Source organism: Setaria viridis, chromosome 5, assembly GCF_005286985.2.
Source record: "Setaria viridis chromosome 5, Setaria_viridis_v4.0, whole genome shotgun sequence".
Classification (NCBI taxonomy): Eukaryota; Viridiplantae; Streptophyta; class Magnoliopsida; order Poales; family Poaceae; genus Setaria; species Setaria viridis.
In genome coordinates, this window is record NC_048267.2 from 21,373,609 (window position 1) to 21,385,929 (window position 12,321).

Here is a 12,321-nt window from a genome sequence, read left to right on the forward strand (position 1 = left end):
CCGAGTTCAATGTATTGTCGCAAAATAAACATGTTTTTAAACCTTAGCCTTCATTTAAAATTTAACAGCTACCTATTTCCCTTGAACATTGCTTCTATTTCCCTTGAACATTGCTTCGTGGTAACCACGTCTCAAATAACAATATCCTTTCTTCAATTAATTAATCTTCACGACGATTTCAATTCAAAAATTCAGACTTCAAATATTTTCAGCAAACTGATGATAAATAATTACAATTAATTAATTTAACATATATCAGGTTATCGATTGATGGATATCACACAACTACAATATATAGACACACAGAACACAACTTCCATGCCTGGTACTTGCATGACATGACGAATGCACGAAAAAGGTGGTGTGTATTCGTTTGGTAAGGTCAATATGAAGCCTTCCTATAAGCCTTTTTGTGCGAAGTATATGATCAAACTCACTCTATGGATGAAGGTGGATCGTGTTTGAACTGTTGTTGAATCGTTTCCTCAATTTGTGTTTCACTTGTCGCCACTTTCTGATCTTTCCTCGCAGGTAGGAAGTCAAATATCGATTATTAGGTTATTTTAACTTATTTATTATTTTTTAAAATTTTATTTCTCCTCACAATGATTCAGTGTACTTTCAGATGTTATAACAATGATAGTTGGTGTGTGGGCGCGAGTTGCCTCGGCTCGGCGCGGCCAGCGGGGCGGCAGGGTAAGGCAGTCGGCACATGGGTGGGTGCGGGTGGGAGCGGCGTGCGGCACAACCGCGCCGGCCGCCGTCTTACCCCCGCGCGTCGCCCGCTGCCGTGGCTGTGGCGATGTATCCGAGCTAGGGCAGCTCGCGCCCACACCCGCGCCGAGCTGGGCCGCCTCGTGTCCCGCTGCCTCGCTGGTCGCCCGCCGCCGGTATCCCCTCGCGGGCTCCTTCTCTTTCCCTGTCTCTCATCTCCCCTTGTCAAAACCAGCGGCCAGGCATGAGGCCCCAGATCTGGGGTCGCGCCGGGTTGGGCTGACAACGGCCACGCAGATCCGGTGTAGGGTGGCTCCAGGCCCGCGCGCAGTGCGTCCTTGCGCGCGACGGCGGTGGCGTAGGCCGGAACGGCAGCACGGATCCGGCGGAAGGGCTTTACATTGATGAATATATAGGAAGAATTACGCAACTTTTTTAAAGTTAATGCTTATACTATTGCATGCTGGGCATTAATCGTTATTATTAAAATCATAATTTCTCCGTCGCATCAAGTCATAAATATAAGTGCATGCTATTGCTTAATTAGTACTACCAATTTTATTTTTTCCCAACTCTTAACGCTAACCCATTTTATTACAACTAATCACGTCATTAGCGCGCCGCCGACTCCAGTGAGTTCTAAAAGTTATGTTGCTTCCCCTCCCTCCCTCCCCCCAAGTCCAATGGACGCGTGTTTACCCCGCTTGCTGAGGAAGCACCGAAGCAGAGCGGCCGGCCACGCCGCATCGGATGCGTCACGTTTCCCAGATGCATCATCCCTCCACCTCCCCACAACGCCCCCCCCCCCCCCCCCCCCCCCCCCCCCCCCCCCCCCCCCCCCCCCCCCCCCCGGGGGGTGTTACCCACTACCAGCACCGAGCGAAGCATCCTCGGCCGCGCCTCCCCCTCGCGCCGCCCGTTACCGCCACCCCGATCCGGCTCCTCCACGACACGGCCGGAGTTCGACATCGGGATTCCGCCTCTTCTAGCGGCCGTTTGCAAGGTGGACTCCGAGAGACGGTTTCGTTGGTTTCTAGCTTTCGGTTCCCGAGGCGCCTCTGCCGGCGATGTCGGAAGGCGGCCGCGGCGGCGCGCGGGAGAAGCTCCGGGAGGCGGCCTGCAACGCCGTCGCCGGCGGCTCGGCAGGTAATTCTGCTCCCAACTCCCCTCAGGCTCCGGCTTGCGGCTGTGGTTGTGATGGTGCTTGTGGGCCCTGATTCCTTCCATTTCTGGCGTGGTGGGTGCTGGTGCAGGGGTGATCTCGGCGACGGTACTTTGCCCGCTGGACGTGATCAAGACGCGGCTGCAGGTGTACGGTCTCCCTTCCAACTTCTCCTCAGGTGCTGCGCCGCCTGGTAAGTTACCTCAGCGCATGCTTGCTTGCCTGCTACTTTTGTCTGCTATGTACTCCATTTCGTGCTTATTTGCTGCCGGGTTCATCAGAGATATGGGAGCTGGATGGTTTCGGGATTGCAATCGAAGCGATGTAGACTCTTTACAGTTATAGAATGGATACAGATTCTTCCTGGCCTAAATTGCCAAGAAATGATTTGATATAATGTTGGTGTTTTCACCTTTGGTCATGGCCTAAATCATACTACAAATATTGAAGAAGGTTTAAGTAGAAAAATCCTATCCATTTTTTGTGGAATGTAACTGCTGCTGCATTGTCTCTTGGAGTTGGTATGATATTCTCAATTGGTTGGATAGAACATTGGTGTTGAACCTAATTATTCTCAATATGAGGGCATGTTATACTAATATTACCATTCATTAAGCTCCTAAGACTTGAGTGCTCTTTTGAATATTCTAATGCTTAATTTGGAGACCATGATGAAATATTTTTTCCTTCTTGCCAAGTTTTCCTTCCAATTATGCAAAGTCTGTCTTTGAAGAGGAGGCATATGACATGCGGAGATATGCACTAAGTTTTGAAGATAAAATCTTCATAATGTATGGTTATGCTATCTTGAGAGACGTGGTGCCATATTTATTTTAGATAATGGATGTGGTGCGATATTCATGTATCTTGCTGTATTGATCATGAACATAGGAACCACGATAGATAAGAATTGGATACTCAGGAATAACTAGTTTCATTAGCATGTATTCTAACTTTTAAATACTACCAATACCAAACAAACTTCATTTGTTTTGTGGTAAAATTGTCTACTTATTATCCGCCTTTTTATGTTTGTCTTATTTTCTGATTTCTGTTTCTATCTTTATTAGGTAGGGTGATTATTTCTGGTTTTCAGCAGATATTGAAAAATGAAGGCTTGCCTGGATTGTATCGTGGTCTTTCACCAACAATTGTAGCACTGTTTCCGACTTGGGCTGTAAGGAATTGTTCATCATACATCTTTTATAAGCACTGCTGGCAGAACTGTTTTGCTTTGATGCAATAGAGTTTTAGCTCAGTACTTCTTTCATGTTTGGTTGCCCATGTGTGGTTTGGTTGAACAACCAATGAGCTATAACTGTAGCTCAGATACTTGGCCTTGTCCTGATCTGATGTGATCGCACTGGATTTATTATATATTTTGAGTAAAGGCTAAACTCAAATGCACCCAATTTTGGGACGCATGATTAGAGATCTTATTGCATTTTTTGCTTGCTAGCGGGGGGCCTTTCTTGTTACTTAATATTCAATGTACTGTAATAAATGATATAAGTGATATATGATGTGGAGATACGATCTAATTTTGTCATGAAAAGGATAGTATTGGCAGTTTGGTTAGGCAAGTGGTCCATTTAGTGGTGAGCTATTTTTTTAAGGAAACACAAGGCTGTTTTGGTGAGGTTTTAAGGTTTTCCGTGGGAGGTGGGTGAGGGGAGGAACATGTTGTGTATATACTTTTTTGATAGTAGAAGTTAGCGATTCCCATCTTGGATGAGTCTGCCAATGATATCTGATAGAGTTTGAATATCTTGAGTATGAATGTTCGTTGAAAACATTTCCCTGTTTCCATAATCAGGTAGAAGAAACACTAGTTTGGAATGTGATGGTCTTTTCGCTTCTTGTTTTAGAACTTTTTCTCTGTTTCCTAGTTTAGGGGTTGGGCCACCTAGTGCTCCATATCAACTAAAACTATGATTGTGTGCATCAGAACTGGTAGTTGATCTTTGGTCTACGCGCTTCAATTATTTGAACTTTCCTTGTTAATTCTCAATTTTATATATGGTATGTACTATGTAGCAAAACAAGTAAACCTGCCTTTTTCTGCATGCAGGTAACCTTTTCGGTTTACAATCATGTTAAGGGACTTCTTCACTCGGAAGGTTAAATACAACTGTCCTTAAGTAGTGTGTTACATCCATCAATTTGCGTTTATATGTGAAATGTTGAAGAGCCAGAGATGTCAAACAATTCTTGTGGTGGCAAATGTGCTTGAATGGGATTTTTTGTCTTTTTATCCATCTCTTAATTTCATTTCAGTTAATCGAGCATTTCAAATGTATATGATACTCTGTTGCATAATCCTTGTATGTATTAGAGTAAACCATATATATTATTATGGCACTCTGTTGTGTAAAACCATACATTAATATGGTACTCTATTGCGTAAACCGCATATATTATTACTCATAACACTAATCTGTTCAATACGAGAAAGTTTTTATAGCTTTGTCTGCTGCCTGCTTATTGTAGTCAATTTTTCTGGATACCATGCCAATGCTACTTGCTTTTTGAAAGTTCTAACTTATTTCTGCAGCTACAGTTGCCTGTTCATGTTGTGTATGTGTGATTAACTTTATTATACTGCAACTCAAGCTAAATCTGCTGTTCTCATTGTAAATTGTTTGTAATGCAGATAGAATCTATGCACAAACTCTTTGTCAACTACTAACAATACTTTTTCATTATGCAGATGGTAATAACAGTGAGCTATCTGTCCAAGCGAATGTTCTTGCTGCTTCATGTGCTGGAATTGCAACAGCTACTGCAACAAATCCACTATGGGTTGTGAAGACTAGGCTACAAGTACGCTATATTGTAAAGTTTGTGTTTGTCTATGTTTCTATGTCTGGTATTTATCTTCGAAGGAAAGGCATGTCACTTCTTGAGGTTTTATGGTTTTACATATGATTTCGACATACAGTTATTTTCTACACAGTATTGTTAGTGCCCTGAAATGATTTCCAAATTGGAAAATACCATCCCATGTGTCAGTGACATGTGCCTCACCCTGTCAACATGTCATCATTTGGCGATCTTTGCCAATTTAAACCTTTCTGCAAAAGTACTGAGCTATCTCCTGCAACTTTGCAGGGGTGATAGCACAACTTGGTTTGTAATCATAAATATTGCTCGCACATTTCTGTTGGTTGAGGTGCATAATCGTTTGGCAAAGAGGACACCATTCCAATTGTATACCTGCCTGGGTAACATAGGTCATGGTTGGCGCATTCGAGAAAAAACATGGGTCATGGTTCAGTGACAGTGAGTAATTGTCATGGCTTAACATGAATATAAAGCTTGTGTAGCGTTTTCCCTACATCCACACCTTAGTATCACAGAACAATCTCATTGTTCTATCTGACTTCATCAAATGCCACCTAATCTTTTGGTGTTTTGCCTCCTTGAAACAATTAATAGCTCTAATGTTGCCTATATTTTGTTCCTCAAATAACAGTAATGTCTCAGCTTCAATGCGCTTAATTAAACCTTGCATGTTCTTTTGGTATTCGTTCTTTTTTTTCACTTCATATGTTCTCTACAAATTACATGTACATGTTGGGTTAAGTCATACACAAGGTGTCAAAAGATGTCAGTAAACCATTGTCCTCAGTTGCTGGAGAGTGACTTTTCTGCCAGTGTGTTGGAGATGTGGCAGGATTTATTGCGTCTTGGTTGTTACCGTGCTGGATATAAATTCTCTTCTAGGAACTGAAAGATATTGTTTTTTTATTGGGGGCTTGCTGTATGAGCTGCACCCTTAGGCATTTGACTCCTGCACTACTATGCCAGTTAACTAAGTCTACTGCTTGTAATAAAGAACTTTAAAAGTTAACACCAGATGACTAAGGAGTGTCGCCCTAAGTCCTCTGATGACCTTTATTTCAATAGAATCATAAGAATTGCTAGTTTCTATCATTTGAACTGCTCGCGTTTTAACTTTTGCGTTTTTGTATATTTCTATGCAAGTAGATTGGTTCTTGTGCTTTTTATGATATTAAACAACTCTGGAAAGATCGCATCTTTAGTAGCATCTTTAAACACTCCCTCCTCCAGAGGCTGTAGTCATAAATAAGTGTTGTTTTGAACATTGACAAGGTCCCCGATACACAGCTTTGACTACTATTTTTGTTAAAATATATTTATAAACTATAGCTAAACTATACTATTATGAAACTACTTTTTGAGACAAATCACCCATATCATTTTTCAAATATTCAACCCCAATATGTAAAAAGTAATACTTAATCGAAGTTTGAAATGGTTGATTGCAGGCAACCCACTTTTGACTGGAGGCAGTAGTAGCTAAAATTATAACTTGTTATATGCTTTAGTTCTAGAACACAGATTGTGATTATGAGGAATTGGCAGTCATTGGTATCCTGATCTGATGCTCTTGTTGTGATGATGAAGCTAAACAACCTAGTGGAGGGAGGGATGGAGCATACTCCCTCTGTCCCATGATAAGTGCAATTCTAATTTTTTTTAGACAGATTAGTGGTGGTGTGAAAAGACTCCCATACCCTCATTTATTGGCCACATGCAGTAAGTTTTGGCATGCGAATCAAATCTGACCACTTAATTAGGCAGGTAGTTAGATCTAATTCCTAGGATTGCACTCTTTTATGGTATTTTTTTCAAATGCTAGGATTGCACTTTTCATGGAACGGAGGGAGTAAACGTGAGAGGCATGGAATGAACACCTCTTTATTTTTACTTGCCCCCTGAATCCCCTAATAAGTCCTTTAGGGCTTGTTTGGATAGTAGTGGATTGAAGTGGAATGGGAGGGATTGGAGGGGAAATTAGTTCATTCTAGACTCAACCCCCTTCGTTTCACTCCAATCCTCTTCTATCCAAACAAGCCCTATATGGCTTTTTAGATGCCACTGGAAATTTTGAAAGCTCTTGGATTGGATCTCTGAATACCACTGAACAATAGACGCTTTCTTACTTGCCATTGCTTTCAAAAACAATCCTGCTTTGATGATGCACAATATCACAATAGGATGCAACGAAGGGTAGTAGGATAAAACCTCGGGTTGGAAGAGTCGGGTGCTTGGCAATTGAGCATGAGGGTTGGTGTGGAAGCACACCATTTGGAGTTTGATTTGGTGGTATTTCAGGGATTGCACAACTTTCTGGTGGCATATAATATATAATGGGCAAGCCAGCTCATGATGCAGATGGAGACTGTGACTTGGCATATAAGAAAATAATACTAGATATTCTTAACCATAATTAACTCTAAAACTTAGCACTTTCTGTTTTCTGACTACTAGCACCATCCGTGAGCCCTCCTAGGTGTGCCGTCTTTTTTGCATGCATCTCTAATGGATCCTCACATGTTTGGACCATATCATAAACTGCAATCGATATGATTTTTGACTTTGAATGTGTATGCTGAAGTGCGGACCTGACGCAGTGGTAGAGACTCTCCACTTGTGGCCTAGTGGCTAGAGGTTCTGGGTTCGAACCAGTCTCTTTGCAAAATTTACTGGAATTTTGCAAGGGTAAGGCTATCTAGGAATTCCCTTCCCCAGACCCCACCTTGTGTGGAAGCTTTCAGGACTCGGTACGCCCTTTGAATCTGCATGCCAGACGCGTTTGCACAACTAACTGTAGAATTTGTACTTTGCAAAGAATCAGAGCATTGTTAGCTAAATATGCAGTTTATGTGGCATCCATTCCAAATTATTTCACTTGAAGCATCTTATTTAAAGCATGTTTGGCGCCTAGGATCAGGAGTCTGAGATTGGTGGAAGGGCGACACATGTGATTACCATGCATGAGGCAACCTAACAATATGTCAATATGCATGTTGAGGCAATGTACCTTGTTTTTTAGTCAACAAAACAAAAGGCTGAACCTATCAATGAGTCATAGCAGAACTGAAATTCTTGTTTTATTCATTCTTTGATCGCCGACTGGGTCATATTGTTATTTTAATATTAAGGCCATCTTAAATATTTTTCTTTTGAGATATCAGAAAGGTAAGACTAAATGCACAGTAACATGTAGTAAGAAGTCTAGTTTACGTCATAAACTTTGGAAGTAGGAGTAAATCTTTTTATACCTTTATAAAGAATGAACTAATGAGTCACTGAATGTTTTAACACCGAACGCAGCATATTATACATAAAAATGCATCACCCCATCTATATGATTGCATTCCTATTCATGTTGTCACTCACCAAGACAGCCTGGTGAGTAAACCAATCAGTTCAGCAGCTCACTGGTTTGTCTGTTCAAACGCAGTCTAAAATGCTACTGTTTTCTTATCTTTGAGTAGTGTTTAACTCACATTGATGTACATGTGCCAGTTTTACCTTTGCATATATAACTTAGAATCTGTATTTACACAATTGAACCTCAGCTTTGGAGTTTCTGAGTCTACATGGAGGCAAAGCCGACAAATTGGAAGTTTGAATCCTGCGTAGTGCATGGGATTGGAACAGCATCATGCCTCTTTTTATAATTATTATTTTTTTTGGAAAAGTTGAGATCTTTTAGCGAGATCAAACTGCCATACTGAAGCTGGCTTGAATTGGAGTTTTCCTGATCGAACCAATGGTTTGCTTTGGTTAATATGATTGTCAATTTGTTTGAGTGAAGGATTTTTCATGACATGAACAAAACATATGTTATGGTTAGTGACTGGCTGAAAACGTTTGCTAGGTGTTTAGACAACCAGAAGATCACATCACACTTATAAACAGTTTACTTCCATCAATAGTCTAAATGAAGTTCAGGAGAACTGCTTGAATGCCTTTTAGCAATGATTCAAAGTACGGTTTGCAGTAAATAATTGAGCCTTTATAGTCTGCTCTTGGTCTTGAGTTAGTAGCAATTACTTATTTGAGGGACTGTTATCTTTCACACTTGCATCTCTATGTCACTTTGGATGATATCTAACCGTTGCTGTATTCCATGTTTTCCATTGAAGACACAAGGGATGAGACCTGGAGTAGTGCCTTACCAAAGCATCTTATCTGCTTTGCAGCGGATTGCAAAAGAAGAAGGAATCCGTGGATTGTACAGGTAGATTGTGCATCTAACTGCAATGCACATTGTGCTGTTTCATTCTATTTCATAGTTTTCATTTAACTATCTGTTGACCTAATGTGCCCTTGATTCTTTTCTCTGTGATCCTAGTGGTCTCCTGCCTTCTCTAGTTGGGGTTGCTCATGTAGCCATCCAGCTCCCAGTCTATGAAAAGGTGAAACTATACTTTGCTAAAAGAGGTAACAATATCTGCTACAGAAAATGTGAATGAAGATTGATCATCCATCATCAACATGTAAAAGATTGACTGTGCACACCTTTTTTTTTTCCAGACAATACTACAGTTGATAAACTCAGCCCTACACAAGTAGCTATGTGTTCATCAGGATCCAAAGTAGCAGCCTCAATAATTACATACCCACACGAGGTATGTTTATTGATACTGTGCATTTCCTAGTATCTTTCCATGAACATAGATTTTTCTCATCCACCCTTCTCAAGCTGCTCACATTGCATCTTATAATTTTGGCCAGGTAGTTTAGCATGTGATTGTCATTCATTTCTTTTAATTGATCACTATGATATGACAACTTTGGCCTTAGCTAATAGAGGGGCTGAAAGTAAAGTAACAAACTGTTCGTGTCCGTTGACTCTCTTGGTGATGTGTAATAGGCACTTAAAGCGTCTCTCTCTCTCTCTCTCTCTCCCCCTCCCTCCCTGTTTTAAAATTTAGATATTGACTTATGTTGACAGGTTGTACGATCCAAATTGCAAGAACAAGGCCGTAATGATCATGGTGCCATGCGGTATAGTGGTGTAACTGACTGTATCAAGCAAGTGTACAAGAAGGAGGGTTTCCCTGGCTTCTACCGAGGCTGTGCTACCAACTTGCTGAGAACCACCCCAAATGCTGTCATTACTTTTACCAGCTATGAGATGATCAATCGACTCATGCACCAGCTTTTGGTCCCGTAATCAAACACTTGAAGCCAGCAAAGTTCCATTGAGATTGAAATTCTGGCCGAGATGACCTCCAATCTAGCTGCGGGTGTAATGGTTGGTTAACATGGTTGCATTGCCATTCTCCCATACTGACGAAGTGGTGGCTGTTAAACACAGATTTTGGTGAGAGAACCGAAATATTATGACGTTATACAACTTCTATTATGCGTGTTTTCCAAACTGTTGTTAGGAAGGAGTCAATCCTTGTCTGCAAAAGATGCCAATCTGCTAATTGCCGATTTTTTTTACTGATTTTAAGTTTGAAAGGAATGTGACAGGTTTATTACAGTTGATCATATATCGCATATACTCCCTCCATTCCAAATTGTGGATCATTTTGACATTTTTAGGTTCATAGATATTATTATGCACTCAAACAATCAAATTATGGTACAGTGTACTATATGAACGTATACAACTACACGCACATACGGATCCTGTGTGCATGTTTAGTAGGTGATAAGTACATCACAGTTACCATTGTGATCCTTTGTGATCCTGTGCGCATGCTTCGTAGGTGTCATATGTGATAAGCACGTCACAGTTATCATTATGGATCGTTTTGATTCATAAATATTATTATGCATTCAAACAATCAAATTCCTACCAATCATTTATTATGCATTCAAACAATCAAATTCCTACCAATCAGATCTGTTTTTAGTCTGGACAAATATGGTACGGTAAAGTGTAGTATTTGAATGTATACAACTACACGCACATATGGACCCTATGCGCATGCTTCGTAGGTGATAAGCACATTACAGTTATTATTGTGGCTCCAACTATATGCGGAGAACCCGTGGAATTAATTTTGGGGAAAACCCCGGTGCGACACCCTGGCGGGTAGCGCTCCACCGAGCGGACCTGCCATCGCGCGTTCGCACCACATGATCCATTTGTGGGGGTCACTTGGTGACTTTTTTGCATCAACATTCAACAAAGGCCGTTGTTCCATCTCCTAACCCGAGGACAGCGTTGCCTGAAGGAAAAAACAGCGCCTCCACGATCTTGTTGCCGTGCAACGTGTTGATCGCGGCGCTGTGGTCTCACCGTCTGCCCTCTCTGCCGATCACGACGCTGCGCCTCGACGCGGGCTGCAGGAGTTGTTCGACACAAGCAGTTCATCCTTCTGTTTTCAGTAAATTAGTACTCCACGCGGGCTGCAGGAGTAGTAGTCTGTAGGCATTAATATTTTCTTCCCTCGGTTAACAAAAACAGAGCAACAAAAATATGGCAACATCTGCAGGAAGTACTAGTTGATTAAACACAGGCCTTTCTCTGTAAATAATATGATTGCTCCATCTGAATCTTAATACCAATGATGTCTCTAATTCGGGTACTAGAGTTGCATTTGGGATTACACAGAGACCAATATAGCCCTGGGAAGCAATGCATGTTTTAGACTTTAGTCAATTACCTGAACCCATTCAAAATAGCTAATGATTGTAAGGCCTCTAATTTGAGTTTGAACTGCTGGATTATACTGGTCTATTCGGAGACACGGGTTGGATGATTCATTGACATCACTTTGGCATCACGATTCAGAGGCTACACCTGACTGTAGCGGTGGCAAACTGTCAACTCGATGCGGCCGCAGCGGATGAGTTGGAGCTCGAGGCATGACTCGCTGTCAGGCCATGCATCGTCGACGTCGCACCGGCCTTGCGCCGGCGTCGCCTGCAGACGGGCCACACGAGGAAAGGGGCGAAGGGAGCGGACGGCGTAGGGGCCGCAGGGCGCGAGGCGTCGCAGCCCGCGGGAGTAGGATGGAACAGCCGGCGCCGCACGCAGGAGTGCAAAGGGGCCGACCACGGAGGAACGACATGACGCACGCCGCCATTGCCGGAAACTCCTATGTTGTTTGCTTTCATGGCCTCCCGCGTTATCTTCAAGGCTCATCGGTGTAACATTCCGCTTTGTAGAATATTTAAAAATACGGACTGATTAAAATTTTTCTCTAAACTTAATACAAATTCATTTTCTCAAAATTATTCAACTTCTTTTTACTATGCATTAAAACTACATGTGTGATGCATTTGATTGCTCTAGAAATTCTTCGACAATCTTTCCTCCCAATCCTAGGAAATATCTCTCTCAATAAACCCTTCCTCTAAAACCCTTAGAAATAATATTTGAATTCCATTCAAATATTAATCCTATTTAAATCCTATGTCAACTCCTTTTGAATATTATCCGAATATAGCATTCAAATTCTTGACCTTGTCCTCTCAACATCAAAGTCCTAGAAATCTTTTCAAAATATTTTCATTTCTAAAAATCCTACCTAATATTAAATTTATCCAAGCACCTTAACACCCAAACCCCACCAAAAAGCTCTATTTCTACGTCTCATCCAAACTCATACTTTAAAACCTATAGGAATTCTCATTGAAACCCTGTGCAGGCTGGCAACCTCATT

At 41.6% G+C, this 12,321-nt stretch overlaps 1 protein-coding gene across 1 annotated transcript; it reads left to right on the top strand.

The window, feature by feature from the left end:
- The first annotated feature begins 1,564 nt into the window (after nt 1-1,564).
- Nucleotides 1,565-10,224, top strand: LOC117857143 (nicotinamide adenine dinucleotide transporter 2, mitochondrial). The gene is made up of 9 exons (XM_034739648.2): nt 1,565-1,860; nt 1,968-2,069; nt 2,947-3,053; nt 3,948-3,996; nt 4,587-4,699; nt 8,839-8,933; nt 9,048-9,136; nt 9,230-9,324; nt 9,651-10,224. The coding sequence occupies exons 1-9, from the start codon at nt 1,782-1,784 to the stop codon at nt 9,870-9,872; spliced, it is 951 nt and encodes a 316-aa protein (XP_034595539.1). The 5' UTR covers nt 1,565-1,781; the 3' UTR covers nt 9,873-10,224.
- The last annotated feature ends 2,097 nt before the right edge of the window (nt 10,225-12,321 follow it).